Source organism: Ogataea polymorpha, assembly GCF_001664045.1.
Source record: "Ogataea polymorpha strain NCYC 495 leu1.1 chromosome Unknown OGAPOscaffold_3, whole genome shotgun sequence".
Classification (NCBI taxonomy): domain Eukaryota; kingdom Fungi; phylum Ascomycota; class Pichiomycetes; order Pichiales; family Pichiaceae; genus Ogataea; species Ogataea polymorpha.
Genome location: NW_017264700.1, coordinates 656,512 through 672,076, shown reverse-complemented (window position 1 = coordinate 672,076; position 15,565 = coordinate 656,512). Strand labels below are relative to the sequence as shown.

The window sequence follows — 15,565 nt, the reverse complement described above, 5'->3', positions numbered from 1 at the left end:
AATTTATTTCAATTTCCTATTTTTCCATGTCGCAATCCAGATACGACTACGACGAAAACTCGGAAACGTGGCCGTATTTTGCGCTAACAAGCGTGCTTGTGCCTCTTGTGCCAACCACGTGGTCGTTGGTGAGGGAAATCCTGACTCGTGGCTCGAAAGATGAGGGCGAATTACGCCCCGTGTCATGGTTCAGACCATACAACGAATCTGCGCAAAAACTGTACAAGAGCAAAAAGCGGACCAAGAGCATCTTTTCACGAAAATTTGTTCTTGTTGCGTTGGGCTGGCTGCTTGTCGCAGGTATAATGTACCAGATCATGGGACAGGAAGTGGTCATCGGAGAAAGTAACTTCGATCCTTGGAAAATCCTTCAAATCGACGAATCTGCCTCTGAAAAGGTCATCAAGGCCGCCTACCGGAAACTGTCTCTAAAATTCCATCCAGACAAGGTCGACACGTCCAAGATGACCCCGAAGGAGATTGAGGCGGTCGATTCTGCTTACGTGTTGATCAACAAGGCCTACAAGGCGTTGACGGACGACGCTGTCCGGGAGAATTTCCTTAAATACGGTAATCCTGACGGTCCAGGAGACATCAAACACGGAATAGCATTGCCGAAGTTCCTAATTGAGGGCAAAATTTCACCTCTACTTGTGATATCTTACGTTCTTCTTATTGCTATTATCTTGCCCAGCGTTGTTGGCTCGTGGTGGAACGGTGTCAGATCATACACTAAACAAGGACTTCACGTTGACACCGCTGCCCACTTCCTAGATGTTCTGATCAACTACAATCCTGCCAAACTATACCAGATCGAGACGGTGTTGGAGTACCTCAGTGCCTCTACCGAATACAAATCCATTGACAAGTCTCTCACACCCGAAAAGGTTTTGGAGCTGCTTCTCTCTCATCTGGAGAGGAAAGCTCTCGACCCCAAGGACGAACAGCTGAAACTAGAAGTTGTGTCTATAACTCCGAAATTGATTACCGGGTTCATTGACATCGCCTCGAATTTCAGGAATACTGATATCTGCTTGAAACTCGTGGAGGCACACAGATGCATTATTCAGGCCCTCAATATTGAAAACAACGCCACTGCTTACAAATACAGACAAATTTTGCAGCTTCCCGGTGTCGAGTTGGATGCTTTGGATACCAAACAGCCAATCTACACTTTAGGAAAGCTGCTGAAAAGCCCAAGTGTGGAGCCGGAAAAATTTTTGAACTGTGCAAACACAGATGAGGTCCTTAGGCTCGCCTCCCAAATCCCACTAATCGAGCCTCTGGAATGCAAGTTCAAAGTCACCGGCGAGTCGTACGTTCCTCCTAATTCTACGGTGCACATAAGTCTAAAATTCCTGGTGAAGTCTCCGGCCCATAAATCCAAACCAGAAATTTCAAAGTTGAGCGAAGAGGTGCAGGAGACGCAGCTCAAAGAGCAGGAAACTCTGGAAACATTAAGAAATCCAATGAAAATCTTAGAGGACCAGCCGGCGATCAAGCTTTCTACGGCTCCTGTTTACTTCCCTGATCCAGAATACCTGAAAGAAAACAACGGATGGATTGCATTTTTGATTATCCAGAGGGATGGGAAGCTAGGAGAGAACCCACAGTATGTTTCCAGAGTCGACCTTTCGAATCTCCAATTGACTCAAGAAGAATTTTTGGAGTCCAAAGCCATTGTTTCCACATTCAAATTCCCTCTTACTGCTCCTACACCTAATGAGGAAGGAAAATTCCAGTTCCGCCTTGCCTTAAGGCATTTGGTCTATTTTGGCTCAGATTTGGAAATTCCTTTGGTAATGGAAGTCGAAAATAAGCCGATTGAGACGACCAAGAAAGATCTGTACGAAATTGAGGATCCAGAAGAAGACTCTCTTGCTGGTGCTTTGGCCCAGATGCGTGGCGAGAGCGTGCGTAAAATTGAGGATGAGTACAGCAGCTCTGACGACGAGTCTGAGGAAGAGGACGAGGGAGAAATTGACTGGACCGATATAGATACAGATACTGATGTGGAGGAGGAAGAGAAGAAAAAATAGATGTGGTCGAATGTCATTAGCTATTACCCCGTATGATCCTATTTGCGTAATCGAGTAATTGTCCGTTACCTTCCTGGGTAACAAAGAACCGCTTTCTAGTGCGGTCTTTCCAAACAATCACGCCAATTTCTTCACCGTAAGTAAGCAGCTTTTCAAACTCCAGGTCGGTGGAGAAATCTTTGTAAAGATAGCCTTTAAATGATTGGATACGATCCAGCTCCAATTGCCAAAGTTTAATTTGATCCACTACTGTCGGTGGTAGAATTTCAAGGTCTACTTGTCGTTGACCCGCAGCATTACCAATGGAGCTTTCGAGTTCCAATTTGCGTGCTAATTTGTCTTCGGCTTGCTTCACCATCCAAGGATGAGCATGAGAGCTCAAATAGTTGATCATCTGGTCTGCTGTGATTCCGTTAATCAGAGCGCGACGAACGGATTCTCTAGTGATGACCCCTGTAACCATGTTTGCAAATCGGGCTTTGAGATGGACAAACAGATTCAAGATGGCAATCTGCAACGGTGAAGATGTGTAGCAGTATATTTTGAAATTTGTTTCCACCACGATAGTGCCTTGGTTGTTGCTGTTTTTCGAGTTGGCAATTTCTTGGTCGATTACTGCGGCTGAAGTTTTGAAGTTGGTGTGTTCGGAAGTAAGCGTCGTTGCCAATCGCGTGGGATAGAATATCTTTTTATTTGTTTTTGAAGGAGTGTAAATGAGTCCATAATCAATGAGATCGTCCAGCATTATCTTCTGCGTATCACTCAAAGGATCCACCGGATATCCCTGTCCAAGCTCCAAGGAGCCCAGCATGAAGATAAAGTTCAGTACCTCGACTGGGTTCATCATAAGTTTTTCAGACATTTTTAAGTATTGCAGTAATAGTGTCCAAATCTGAGAGTTGATATCTTGCAGAAGAAATTGAAACCCGTTCTGGGTAATGAGCAAGTTTTTCAGTGTTTGAATGGAAGTTGACTGTTGTAATTTGGGCTGAAATTCGTAGTCATCGCCTAAATGCTCTCTTTGTTCTCTGTCCGATGGGAGCTCCATCAACCCGCTGTATCTAAGCAAAGTTAAGACACCCACACTAGGTAGCTCTTTAGTTTCCGAGCCGACCATAAAATGCAATATGCTCTCCCACCTGTGCAAGCAATATGTGTCCAGAAACTCAACGCTTATCGTTTCTATGCTTTCCAGATTGTTATCTTCCACAACCTCATTTGCATCTCGACTTCCTGTCAATGCATTTCTGAAGCTTTGTCTAAAGGTTGGGTTCAGCGAGACAAAGGGCAATTGCGTTGTCTGGCCAGTTTGCGGATGAGTGAATATACGTCTTGTTTCCTTGAGCAAGTTCAGTGCTTTGAGTCGCTTCAGCGAGTCATTTTGATAGATTTTGCTCAAGTTGCGCGAGCCATTAAAAGAACTAGACTTGATCCACCGGTTCAAATCAGTAGAGGGAATTGCAGCGTCTTGGAACAACATGGTCATGATGTAAAATTTTGCGAGCGATGGTAACAATCGGAACACGGCGAGACAAGTTTCAGGCGACCTGTAAAGCTGTAAATGAACGGTCTCAGGTAAGTTGTCAAGATACTCATTAATTGTGGATTTAAAGAGCTCTGACTGGCCTGATGACGCGGACGGCTCAGACATGTTGAAGATGGATCAGGAAAAAAATCGCTTCTGCAGAAAAATATATAGCCCAAAAAATAATTCAAAAATTTTTTATTTGATAGTACATGTCCTTCGAGGATCTGCTTCAACCGTCCTACAAGGGGAAATCTCTGACGGACCCAATCAACACCGCCGAGGATAAATGGAACTTGCTTCCAGCCTTTCTCCAGGTGAAAGGGTTGGTAAAACAGCATTTGGACTCGTTCAATTTCTTTGTGGACACAGATCTGAAGAAGATCATTCAAGCCAACGAAAAGGTGTTGAGTGATGTTGATCCGGAGTTTTATCTGAAATATCTAGATATTAGAGTTGGATACAAGAGCGGAGGAAATCCGAATGAGACCGAAGTTTTACTTCCGCCTCACGAATGCAGACTCCGTGATTTGACTTATAGTGCTCCCATCTATGTGGACGTTGAATATACCAGAGGTCGGAAAATCATTATTCATAGAGATCTTGAAATTGGCCGCATGCCCATAATGCTGAGGTCAAATAAGTGCATTTTGAACGGCAAAAATGAGGCCCAGATGGCGTACCTAAACGAATGCCCTTTGGATCCCGGAGGATATTTTATTGTCAACGGTACAGAAAAGGTCATTTTGGTTCAGGAGCAATTGAGCAAGAACAGAATCATCGTAGAAGCCGACGAAAAGAAGAATATTGTGCAGGCTTCGGTCACCTCCTCTACACACGAGAGAAAATCCAAAACATATGTGGTTACGAAGAACGATAAAATATACCTCAAACACAACTCCATTAGCGAGGAAATACCAATTGTGATTGTGCTGAAGGCTGCTGGTCTTGTCTCAGACCTGGAGATTTTGCAGCTGGTGTGCGGTAAGGATTCAATCTACCAGGATCTCTTCGCTGTGAATTTTGAAGAGGCGGCGAAGCTTGGAATTTATTCTCAGAAAGAAGCTCTTGAGTACATTGGACGCAAAGTGAAAACCATCAGAAGACTTAATGCTCCCAAGCTCAGCATTCTCCAAGAGGGTATCGAGGCTATTGCCACCACCGTCATCGCGCACATCACTGTTGAGAATCTTGATTTCAAAGAAAAAGCCCTGTATATAGCCATCATGACGCGCAGAGTGATAATGGCGATGCACAATCCAAAGTTGGTTGATGATAGAGATTATGTGGGTAACAAGCGGCTAGAGCTGGCCGGCCAATTGATGTCTTTGTTGTTTGAGGATTTATTCAAAAAGTTCAATAACGATTTTAAGGCCAATCTGGATAAAATCCTCAAGAAACCAAGCCGAGTTTCTGAGTTTGACGCTTTGCTCCATATCAATATCCACTCAAGTAACATTACCACAGGTTTGAATAGGGCCATTTCTACAGGTAACTGGTCCCTCAAGAGATTCAAGATGGAAAGGGCTGGAGTCACCCATGTTTTGAGTCGCTTGTCATATATTTCAGCTCTCGGTATGATGACACGAATCTCGTCTCAATTCGAAAAGTCCAGAAAAGTGTCTGGACCGCGTGCTTTGCAGCCATCTCAGTTTGGTATGCTCTGCACCTCTGATACTCCTGAAGGAGAGGCCTGTGGATTGGTCAAGAACCTGGCACTGATGACTCACATCACCACTGATGATGAGGAGGACCCCATCAAGAAACTTTGTTACATCCTGGGTGCTGAAGATATATCGGTCATAGATAGCTCTACCCTGCATAGCAACGGGACTTTTGGTGTGCATTTGAACGGTACTCTCATTGGTACTACCAGATTCCCCAGCATGTTTGTTTCCAAATTCAGACATTTGAGAAGAACTGGCAAGCTTTCTGCCTTTGTTTCCATCTTCACCAACGTCCATCAGTCCGCGGTTCATATTGCGGCTGACGGTGGCAGAATTTGCAGACCACTCATCATCGTGGAAAACGGCAAAGCGAAAGTCACCGCAGAGCATCTTGAACGCCTTCGCGATGGGGAGTGGTCCTTTGATGATTTCCTCACCAATGGGCTTGTTGAATACCTGGATGTTAACGAAGAAAACGACTCTCTTATCGCGATTTACGAGAAAGATATAACTAGCGGCACTACACATTTAGAGATCGAGCCTTTCACTGTCCTTGGTGCTGTTGCAGGCTTGATTCCATACCCTCACCATAATCAATCACCAAGAAATACATACCAATGTGCGATGGGTAAGCAGGCTATAGGAGCCATCGCCTATAACCAGTTCCGTCGGATTGATACCTTGTTGTATTTGATGTGCTATCCCCAACAGCCAATGGTGAAAACCAAGACGATCGAATTGATTGACTACGACAAGCTGCCTGCTGGCCAAAATGCCACCGTTGCTGTTATGTCTTACTCGGGTTACGATATTGAGGACGCATTGGTGCTCAATAAGGCTTCGATTGATAGAGGATTCGGCCGTTGCCAGGTGCTGCGGAAGACAACAGCGGTGCTGAAGCGGTACCCTAACCACTCAAAGGATATTTTGGCAGGAATGAGGGTGAAGGAAGACGGAAAGCCAATTTTCCAACATGAAGCTTTAGGTCCTGACGGATTGGCAGAAGTCGGCGTTGAAGTGCAGAGCGGACAAACATACATCAATAAATGCGTTCCAACAAATGCCACCGAGAGCGTTGTTGGAGGGCAACCTACCATCAACCAACAGCAACAGCATAGAGAAACTCCTGTCAACTACCGTGCGCCTGTGTCGAGTGTTGTTGATCAGGTGATGATGTCTGTGAGCGACAATGATCAGGCCCTAATTAAGGTGTTGCTCAGACAGACCAGACGTCCTGAGCTGGGTGACAAGTTTTCTTCTCGCCACGGCCAAAAGGGTGTGTGTGGTATCATTGTACAGCAGGAGGACATGCCATTCAACGATGACGGTATCAGTCCAGATATTATCATGAATCCACATGGTTTCCCGTCGAGAATGACGGTTGGAAAGATGCTGGAACTAGTCTCTGGCAAAGCAGGTGTTTTGGATGGATCTTTGCAATACGGAACCTGCTTTGGTGGATCTAAGCTGGAGGACATGTCGCAGATACTCATCGACAAAGGATTCAACTACAGCGGAAAAGACATGCTTTACAGCGGGATCACAGGAGAAGCGTTGCAGGCGTATATTTTCTTTGGTCCGATTTATTACCAGAAACTGAAGCACATGGTGCTGGATAAAATGCACGCTAGAGCCAGAGGTCCCCGCGCTGTGCTGACAAGACAACCTACGGAGGGCCGTTCCAGAGATGGTGGTTTACGTTTGGGAGAGATGGAGAGAGATTGTGTGATTGCGTATGGCGCATCGCAGTTGCTACTGGAACGGTTGATGTTGAGCTCCGATGCATTTGACGTCGATGTTTGCAACTCTTGTGGACTGATGGGATACAACAATTGGTGTCCTTCTTGTAAGACAAGCGAGGGAGTGGTTAAGATGACGATTCCATACGCTGCGAAGTTGTTATTCCAAGAGCTGATTTCGATGAATATCGCACCAAGACTGAAAATGTCTGATGTTTTCTAGACGGGGTAAATAATCTGAAAATTATGTGATCTAAAATTTTTTTTAAATTTTTTTGGAAAAAAAAATCTATCTTCACTATGGCTAAGGCGAAGAAGTCCACAAAAAAGTTCCAGGCGAAGAACCTGAAGAACGCCATAGAGCAGCGGAAGAAGGTACAGAAGTACAATAAGCTTCATAAAAAGAAAGGCTCTTCTGGCCCTGCTCCCCAAGCTGAGGACAAGAGAGATAAAAAGATTTTTGAAGATATGGATGTCGAAGAGTTTTTCGATGCCGACATAGAGGTCCCTAAACAGCCAACATTAAAGAAACAAAAAGACGAAGAGAGCGAGGATGATAGCAGCTCCAGCGGCAGTGAGGCAGAATTGGACGAGCAAGATCTGAAGGACCTGGAAAAAGACGATCCCGAGTTTTACAAGTACCTGCAGGAAAATGACAAGGATCTGTTGGATTTCAAGCCAATAAATCCACTTGAGGCAATGAGCGATGACGAAGATGATGAAGACGCGGAACAAGAAGAAAAGGCCGAGCTAGAGGAGGATAAAGAAGACAACACTATTGAAGTGACAGTGGATATGATCAAACAATGGGAGGCCAACTTGAGGTCAGACCAGCCTACGATCAAAACTCTCAAAACAGTTGTCATTGCTTTCAAAGCCGCAGTTCACACTGGATCCTCAGGAACGTATAAATATAGCGTTACAGACGAAAAAGCTTTCCACAAACTGATGTTTCTCGCTTTGCAAGAACTGACACTAAGTGTTCAGAAACTAGTGCCATACAAAGTTTCGTCTCACGGGACAAGAAACTTACCTTCGAACAAGAAAGTCGCTCAGATCAGCACTCTTCTGAAGTCACATGCTGGGTCTCTGATATTGCTCCTCAACGATATCACCAACACGGAGACGGCCACCTTGGTGCTGAAGTCTGTTCAAGAGCTGCTTCCGTACTACGTTTCTCACAGAAAGCTCATCAAGGAAATGATGAACGCGGTGGTGAATGTTTGGAGCTCTTCTCAAGACGTCGAAACGCAAATAGCGGCATTTGCATTCCTCAATAATTGCAGCAGAGAATATCCGAAAGCCATTCTCGAGCTGGTTCTGAAAAGTACTTACTCCAGTTTCATAAAAAAATGCAGAAAGACCAACGTCCACACAATGCCTATGATCAACTTCCAGAAAAACTCTGCCGTGGAGCTTTTTGGAATTGACCAAACGCTCAGCTTCCAGGTTGGATTTGAATATATTCGCCAGCTGGCTATCCATTTGAGAAACAGCGTCAACAACACCACTAAGGACAGCTACAAGGCAATCTATAACTGGCAGTACTGTCACTCGCTAGATTTCTGGTCTAGAATGATTTCCGCCCATTGTCATCCAGCTAATAAGAAAGAGACTCCTTTGCGGCAGCTAATCTATCCTCTGGTCCAGGTCACTTTGGGAGCTATCAGACTGCTACCAACAGCCCAGTTTTTCCCCTTGCGCTTCTACCTCATCAGATCGTTAATTAGATTATCCCAAAACACGGGCGTGTACATCCCACTCTTTCCACTAGTTTCAGAAGTGCTCAATTCCTCGGCTGTAACCAAGAAACCAAAACATGTTCACCTCCAAGCCGTCGCGTTTGATTACGTCATCAAGGTTCCTAAGCAGTACCTTGGGAGCAGAGTATACCAAGAGGGACTCATTGAGCAGGTTGTTGAGCTGGCGGCCGAGTTCTTTGTTCTGTACTGCAAGAGCATCGCTTTTCCAGAGCTGATCACCCCACCTGTGATCTATTTGAGACGCTACATGAAGAGATCCACCAACATCAAGCTTGTGAAACAGCTGGGCGCCCTGGTGGAGAAGCTCAACTCCAACGCCAAATATATCGAGAAAGAGAGATCAAGCGTTGAGTTCGGACCTAACAATAAAGTTGAGGCTGGCATGTTCTTACACGAAGTTGATTGGCAAAAGACACCATTGGGAGCATACGTTGCCGTGCAGCGTGAGGTGAAAGAGACCCGTGAAAAGGCTTTGCGCGAATCTCTTGAGAGCGATGCAGATGGAGGAAGCGGCGGAAGTGACATGAGTGGTTCTGAAGAGGTCGACGTGGAGTCTGAAGAGGAAGAATAAATATTTTTCCATGTTGGCAGCCGGCCACATTTGTTAGTTTTACGAGACTGATAGACCTAAAAATAATGCTTGAATTAGATAACAGCCAAGAAAAAGATAAACTAATTAGGGAAAATAATAATCACGGGCATGTTATCTCACGTAGTTCTGAGGTATCTGGTGGCCATCGTGTCCACCACCGCTGCACATTACAGCTCGGCATTTAAGGCAGACATGTCTTCGTGTCCTTCTGATATCCCGTTATCGTGCACAAATACCTCGCAAATACCAGATACCTGTTGTTTTGAATATCCCGGGGGAATTTTGCTGCAAACGCAGTTCTGGGACTACGATTACCCCACAGGCCCAGACGATATGTTTACTTTGCATGGTCTGTGGCCCGACAATTGTGATGGCACATACAACCAATTTTGCGACAGCTCGCTGCAGATCTCCAATGCTGAGGAAGTCCTGACCTCATTTGGCGAGGAACAACTACTAGAACGAATGCGCGAGGTTTGGAACAACGACAATAATTTATGGGTCCACGAATTTAACAAGCACGGCACCTGTTTGAGCACTATCAAACCCTCTTGCTACCAGAACTTCGAGACCGGCAGAGAAGTGGTTGATTATTTCCGGAAGGCAGTTGAGCTGTTTGAAGGATTGCCCACCTACAGATGGCTCGAGGCTGCTGGAATCACGCCTTCGGACTCCCACACTTACACCAAACAGCAGATCGACGAGGCACTCAGGTCCAGGTTTGGTGGGGAGGTCTATTTCAAATGTGACAGTAACCATGCGCTAAACGAAGTGTGGTATTTCCATCACTTACGTGGCTCCATCCCCCACGGAAAATACGTTCCAATTGATGCTCTTATCTCCTCGAACTGCCCGTCCTTCGGCATCAAGTTTCCTCTGAAGAAGACCCCGTCTACATCTACTACCACCGCCACAGGAACCGAAACCTCAGCCACTAGCACGGCCACACCGACCGGCAACGGGGGCTACCTCAAACTCGAGAATCAGGCTGGTTGTCTGATCAGCAGCGGCAAATGGTTTGTCTCAGGTACATGCGCCACGTTTAGGCTGTACAAGGCAAGTTTCGGTGGCTACCAGTTCAGATCGTCAAAGGGCGTCTGTGGTATCGATGCCGACGGCTACTTTGCTTGTGGTCGAGGAGCCACCCCTGTACAATTCGACTACGACTCATCCTCGGGATATGTCACATATGGAGGCCGATCAGGATGGTCTGCTGACAGGGTGCCGCGTCTGAACGTCGCCGTCCCTATTATGTCTGGCTCTCGTCTAGATGTCAACTTTAACCTGATTTTCGAGATCAGGTAAAAAAATTATCCAATAGATTTTATACATAGTAAGCAAAAGAGATAATCAGGAATTATTGCTGATCTGCAAATTTGACATGTCTTCGCTACGTCCGGTGTCTCCAGAACCCGTCTCCGGGGACGAAATCCCGATAGGAATACCGGTGACTCCCTCATCCAACAGACTAAGTCTCAAAGTCGTGCGGACTCTAGCTGTGTTCCAGAAGTACTCTACTATTCCAATGGGCCTCTTTACAGTGGTGCATCTGTCAGGCGTCGTTCTTGCTCCACCTATTGCTGGAGTTGATGTTGCCGAACAGGTGATATCCATGGGCCGTGAACTATACCAAACGGGATATTCAGAAGCTATTCTGCTTGCGTCTGCTTGTGTCCATGTCCTGAGTGGCATAGCTCTGCAATTCGCCAAAAAATGGGACAACTATGTGAAGTACGGCAGGTTGCGCAAGAAAACGTCTCCGACAAGTTTGTCCGCGAAAGAAGCGGAGATTGATAAGAGCAGCGGGCTTGGAGGAATCACATATTTACTGGGTCTCGGACCTAGACCTTCGTTAAGCTTCAGGATGCTAGGACTGACGCCTCTGCGGTTCTCTGGCTATTTATTACTTCCATTGATGACGCTACACGTTTTTCACCAACGAATTGGGCCCTTAGCAGTCGATGGAGACTCGTCCATGGTGGATCTATCCTACATTGCTTGGGCCGTCGCACAAAGCCCGTTCATTAGAGCCACGGGACTCCTTACCTTGGTGGGGGTAACATCTTACCACATTCTCGCTGGAACACTGCATTATCTGCGGTGGTTTAGTCGAAGAGCCCGCAAGAATGCGTACGGTGTAATATTCTTTAACACGACCCTCGCGGCCCTCAGTGTGCTAAGCATTTCCAAGATCGAACCACCTTCCGGCTCTACCGCCCGCAAGTTCGCTGCCTATGTGAGCCATTTTGGCATCTAATTTATGAATATTTACAATATTAACTCGAACAAGCGTCGCAAGTCTCTGGATCTCCAACCTTGCAAGCAAGAACATTATCTTTGTCATAGATGTTGTAATTTTCGGCAACCTCGCTCCCGTTCGATTTGCGTCTTTTGGTAGTATCCTCAGACTCTGGGATACTTCTTTTGAATCCAGAGGGCGTGAGAGTGAATTTGATAGCAGATGCAGCAGCTTGGGTTCGCAAATAATAGATGCCTGTTTTCAACCCTCTCTTCCATGCATAAAAGTGCATGCTGGTCAGTTTGGACATGGTCGGATTCCGCATGAATAGGTTCATGCTCTGGGACTGGTCAATGAACGGAGCACGGTCTGCAGCCATATCTATAAGTGCTCGTTGCTGAATTTCCCAAACCGTTTTATATATTTCCTTGATGTCGGCAGGAATGCTTTCGATGGCTTGGACGGATCCTTCCATTCGAACAATTTCGTTTTTCATTTCTGGGCCCCACAGATTCAAATTCACGAGATCGTCGACCAAATACCTATTCACAACCTGGAACTCTCCCGATAAGACTCTTCTCGAATACGTGTTAGAGGTGATCGGCTCGAAACACTCTGTAAAGCCAAATATCTGCGATGTGGAGGCGGTAGGCATTAGGGCAACCAATAAGGAGTTTCTGACACCATTCCGATGAATTTTAGCTTTCAAACCTTCCCAGTCCCACATATCACTTGGTTTAACATTCCAAAAATCGTACTGCAAGATTCCTTTTGAGATTGGAGATCCGGAATAGGAATCGTACGGTCCGTAGATCTCGGCCAGCTCTGTTGAGGATTCTAAAGCTGCATGGTAGATTGTTTCATGTATGAGAACGTTTAGTTTCCGGCTCTCTGGAGAGCCAAACGGCATTCGCAGCTTGAAAAATACATCAGCCAGACCCTGCACACCAATAGCAATTGGCCTGTGTCTTTTGTTTGAAACCTCGGCTTCCGGCAAAGGATAAGACCCCACATCAATCACCGTATCCAAATTGAGAGCGAGAGTCTTACAGACATCATGGAGCAATTTGAAATCAAACTTCCGTTCTCCATTGACATCGTGGACAAAAGAAGGAAGTGCCAAAGAGCCTAGATTGCAGACTGCTGTTTCCTCATTAGATGAATATTCAACGATTTCACAACAGAGATTGGATGACTTGATGGTACCCAAATTTTGCTGGTTAGACTTTTTATTGCAGGCGTCTTTGTAGAGCAGGAAAGGGGTCCCTGTTTCCGTCTGAGAAACTAGTATCGCATGCCACAGTTTCTGGGCTTTCACTTTACGGATATAGCGACCCTCACGTTCATACCTGTTGTAAAGCTTGACAAATTCATCTCCATAAGTGTCACTGAGTCCAGGAGATTGATCCTCGGAAAAAAGGCACCACTCTTGATCTTTCTCGACTTTCTCCATAAACAAATCTGGTATCCAAAGAGCATAAAATAAATCTCTAGCGCGAGTTTCTTCCTTTCCATGGTTTTTCCTCAAGTCCAGGAACTCAAACACGTCTGCATGCCACGGCTCTAAATACATGCAAAAAGCGCCTGGTCTTTTATTTCCACCTTGATCCACGTACTTTGCGGTGCTGTTAAAGACTTGAATCATAGGCACAAGTCCGTTGGATGTACCATTAGTTCCAGAAATGTAAGAGCCGGCAGCTCGGATGTTTGAAACGTGTATGCCAATTCCGCCAGCCGCTTTAGAAATCAGGGCGGACTTGTGAATCGTTCTGAAAATGCCATTTATAGAGTCCCCATCCATTGCAAGAAGAAAACAGGAGGATAAATTAGGCGTTTCGGTACCGGCGTTGAACAGCGTAGGCGAAGCATGGATGAAGTATTTTTCGGACATAAGTCTGTATGTTTCGAGAACGCGGTCTATATTACCTTTGTGTATCCCAATGGCCACTCTCATAAACAAATACTGAGGAGTCTCGCAAGGTCTTCCATCCATTTTTAGCAAATATGATCTTTCCATTGTTCTGAAACCAAGGTAATCCATCTCCAAGTCTCTTTCAGGTGCGATGGCTTTATTCAATACATCAGCATGTTTGTTCACAATATCATGAACATCTGCAGCAATGAGAGATTTGAAATTTCGATACTTCGAAGGACGATATTGTCTCATTCGGTTCACATTTTCTGAAAAACTACCACATACTTGCTTTTGCAAGTGACGAGCTAGCACTCTTGCTGCCAGGTAGGAATGATCGTAGTGCACAGTAGTCAGGGAAGCGCTCACTTCCGCTGTCAAGTCGAGCAGTTCTTGAACAGTGAGACGATCGGGAAGACCACTGACGACCTTATCAAGAATCACATCAATGCTGACAAACTCGGTATTTAGTCCTTGTGCAAGGGACAACAAGTAATTTCGCAGTGTGTCTCTGCTAAAAACAGACTCCTTCCCACTCTTTGAGTCTTTAACGATGGTCTTGGTGTCTGCTGTCATAGCTTTCGACCCATGTGCAGGATAAAACAATGCTCTTTGCCCTTTAAATGTTTTCTAACGAAAAAAATATGCACCTAATATGATTACTTCTTCAAGCATACGAGTGGAACTAAAATAATGAAAAAAAACACACACTACATCCGTACACCATATCATTATTAGGTACGAGCTATACAATATGTCAGTATCCACTTGGCGTTGGTGAGAAGATAGCGACATGCAGAGGTCCACTCCTCATTGGAACTGCGCGCAGATGGCTTGATGGGATACCCGGCAACTTTGTCTTCCGTCATTTTGTAGGGCAGGTCATTTGACTCGTCTAGCTGTTTAAGCTTGCGCCCAATTTGTGAGACTATGTCTACCAGGGCAACCATTCCTGCATCCAGCTGGTTATGGGTGAAAATCTTCCCAATGGAAAACTCTCCGCTGCTAAACAAGTCCAGTGTTTGCTTAGATATTGATCCGTTTCGGTCTTTCCTGTATTTTTCAATCCGCGACGTGGATCCCATTGGAATAATACGGTATCCGTCCAACTGGAAATCCAATATGCGCACTACCGTGGCCAACAAAAGCGCAAGCTGGCCCAAAGCCGCGTTGATCTCGTGCCAGGATACCTTGACGTTATCGAGGTTTCCAAGTCGCAGGCCGTTTATGGTGCCAAACTGATCGTCATGCGAAATCATGAAAACGTCGTTGAACACGTTGGTTTTCCGCAAGGAGTCTAATCGGTTGAGATTATACTCGTATGAAGCTTTGATTCGCTCTCGCTCGTTCACAAATTCTATCAGTTCGAGATCGTATGCGTTCTTTTGTAGACAGAATTCCTTTTCCTGGTTCTCTAGATCCTCCAGTTCCTGTTCAACTTCTACTAATTGCTGTGTTAATTCTTCCTGTTCCCTCTCTGCCTTTTCCAGCTCTTCAAGAAGTTTAGTCTCCTCTTCCTTTAGGAGTGCCAGTTCGCTCAACGAGTCTTGGGCCTTCTTTCTATTTGGGCCGCTCTGTGCTGTGAGTTTCTTGAGAAATTGCACGTACGTGTCTTTTTCCTTTGTCATCTGCTCAAATTGCTGCTTAAGCTCTTCTATCAACGTAGATGCACAGTCTGTACAGACCGGATAGTCAATCTCGTACTTGGATGAGAGAATGTTGAAGATGTTGTCCAAGGACGCCACTCGCTCGCTGACCGACACTTTATCCATTGAGGGCTGGTCTTTATCTTCCAAAATCACAAACGACCCATCGTCAATGTGCAACGCTTCAGATCCCTTGCTGGAAACGAGTGGCTTACTTCCACTGGTTTTTGAGGCCTCTTCAAACAATGCGACCCGTTCTGCAGGAAGAATAGGATACTCATTTAAATCCTTCGGATGGTCTTCATTCGGCCGTTGGCCATAGCTCAGTGTAAGCAAGTGCTTTTGTGCATTGCTCAGACCTTGCAAAGAGTCGTCAATGACCAACGGGAGCTTGCACCGTTGACATGTATACTGAGCCATATAAACGAATAAGTTATTGCACA

At 45.5% G+C, this 15,565-nt stretch overlaps 8 protein-coding genes across 8 annotated transcripts; 5 read left to right on the top strand and 3 right to left on the bottom strand.

Annotated features, from left to right (window-relative positions):
* Positions 1-26: 26 nt before the first annotated feature.
* OGAPODRAFT_99384 (uncharacterized protein) lies at positions 27-3,558 on the top strand (the record flags this gene model as incomplete). The annotated part of the gene is made up of 1 exon (XM_018358086.1): positions 27-3,558. The coding sequence occupies one exon, from the start codon at positions 27-29 to the stop codon at positions 2,037-2,039; it is 2,013 nt and encodes a 670-aa protein (XP_018211456.1). The 3' UTR covers positions 2,040-3,558.
* On the bottom strand, positions 42-3,690 carry OGAPODRAFT_99379 (uncharacterized protein; the record flags this gene model as incomplete). Its single annotated transcript, XM_018358085.1, has 1 exon — positions 42-3,690. The coding sequence occupies one exon, from the start codon at positions 3,688-3,690 to the stop codon at positions 2,056-2,058; it is 1,635 nt and encodes a 544-aa protein (XP_018211455.1). The 3' UTR covers positions 42-2,055.
* Positions 3,691-3,776: 86 nt separating this feature from the next.
* OGAPODRAFT_99376 (DNA-directed RNA polymerase III 130 kDa polypeptide) lies at positions 3,777-7,214 on the top strand (the record flags this gene model as incomplete). The annotated part of the gene is made up of 1 exon (XM_018358084.1): positions 3,777-7,214. One exon carries the CDS (start codon positions 3,777-3,779, stop codon positions 7,191-7,193), a length of 3,417 nt encoding a protein of 1,138 aa, XP_018211454.1. The 3' UTR covers positions 7,194-7,214.
* Positions 7,215-7,259: 45 nt separating this feature from the next.
* OGAPODRAFT_16178 (uncharacterized protein) lies at positions 7,260-9,387 on the top strand. Its single transcript, XM_018354237.1, has one exon. It carries the CDS (start codon positions 7,271-7,273, stop codon positions 9,302-9,304), a length of 2,034 nt encoding a protein of 677 aa, XP_018211453.1. The 5' UTR covers positions 7,260-7,270; the 3' UTR covers positions 9,305-9,387.
* On the top strand, positions 9,376-10,679 carry OGAPODRAFT_16177 (uncharacterized protein). The gene has a single exon (XM_018354236.1). It carries the CDS (start codon positions 9,518-9,520, stop codon positions 10,628-10,630), a length of 1,113 nt encoding a protein of 370 aa, XP_018211452.1. The 5' UTR covers positions 9,376-9,517; the 3' UTR covers positions 10,631-10,679.
* Positions 10,665-14,082, bottom strand: OGAPODRAFT_16176 (uncharacterized protein). Its single transcript, XM_018354235.1, has one exon. The coding sequence runs from the start codon at positions 14,050-14,052 to the stop codon at positions 11,602-11,604; it is 2,451 nt and encodes an 816-aa protein (XP_018211450.1). The 5' UTR covers positions 14,053-14,082; the 3' UTR covers positions 10,665-11,601.
* OGAPODRAFT_93515 (uncharacterized protein) lies at positions 10,707-14,080 on the top strand (the record flags this gene model as incomplete). The annotated part of the gene is made up of 2 exons (XM_018357358.1): positions 10,707-11,455; positions 11,550-14,080. 2 exons carry the CDS (start codon positions 10,707-10,709, stop codon positions 11,563-11,565), a joined length of 765 nt encoding a protein of 254 aa, XP_018211451.1. The 3' UTR covers positions 11,566-14,080.
* A 127-nt stretch (positions 14,083-14,209) lies between the features above and the next one.
* OGAPODRAFT_87135 (uncharacterized protein) lies at positions 14,210-15,542 on the bottom strand (the record flags this gene model as incomplete). Its single annotated transcript, XM_018356858.1, has 1 exon — positions 14,210-15,542. The coding sequence occupies one exon, from the start codon at positions 15,540-15,542 to the stop codon at positions 14,211-14,213; it is 1,332 nt and encodes a 443-aa protein (XP_018211449.1).
* Between the last annotated feature and the right edge of the window lie 23 nt (positions 15,543-15,565).

Excerpts from the sequence above, each read along its gene's own strand:
- OGAPODRAFT_16178 (XM_018354237.1), top strand. The coding sequence starts at position 7,271 with ATGGCTAAGGCGAAGAAGTCCACAAAAAAGTTCCAGGCGAAGAACCTG.
- OGAPODRAFT_16176 (XM_018354235.1), bottom strand. The coding sequence starts at position 14,052 with ATGACAGCAGACACCAAGACCATCGTTAAAGACTCAAAGAGTGGGAAG.
- OGAPODRAFT_16177 (XM_018354236.1), top strand. The coding sequence starts at position 9,518 with ATGTCTTCGTGTCCTTCTGATATCCCGTTATCGTGCACAAATACCTCG.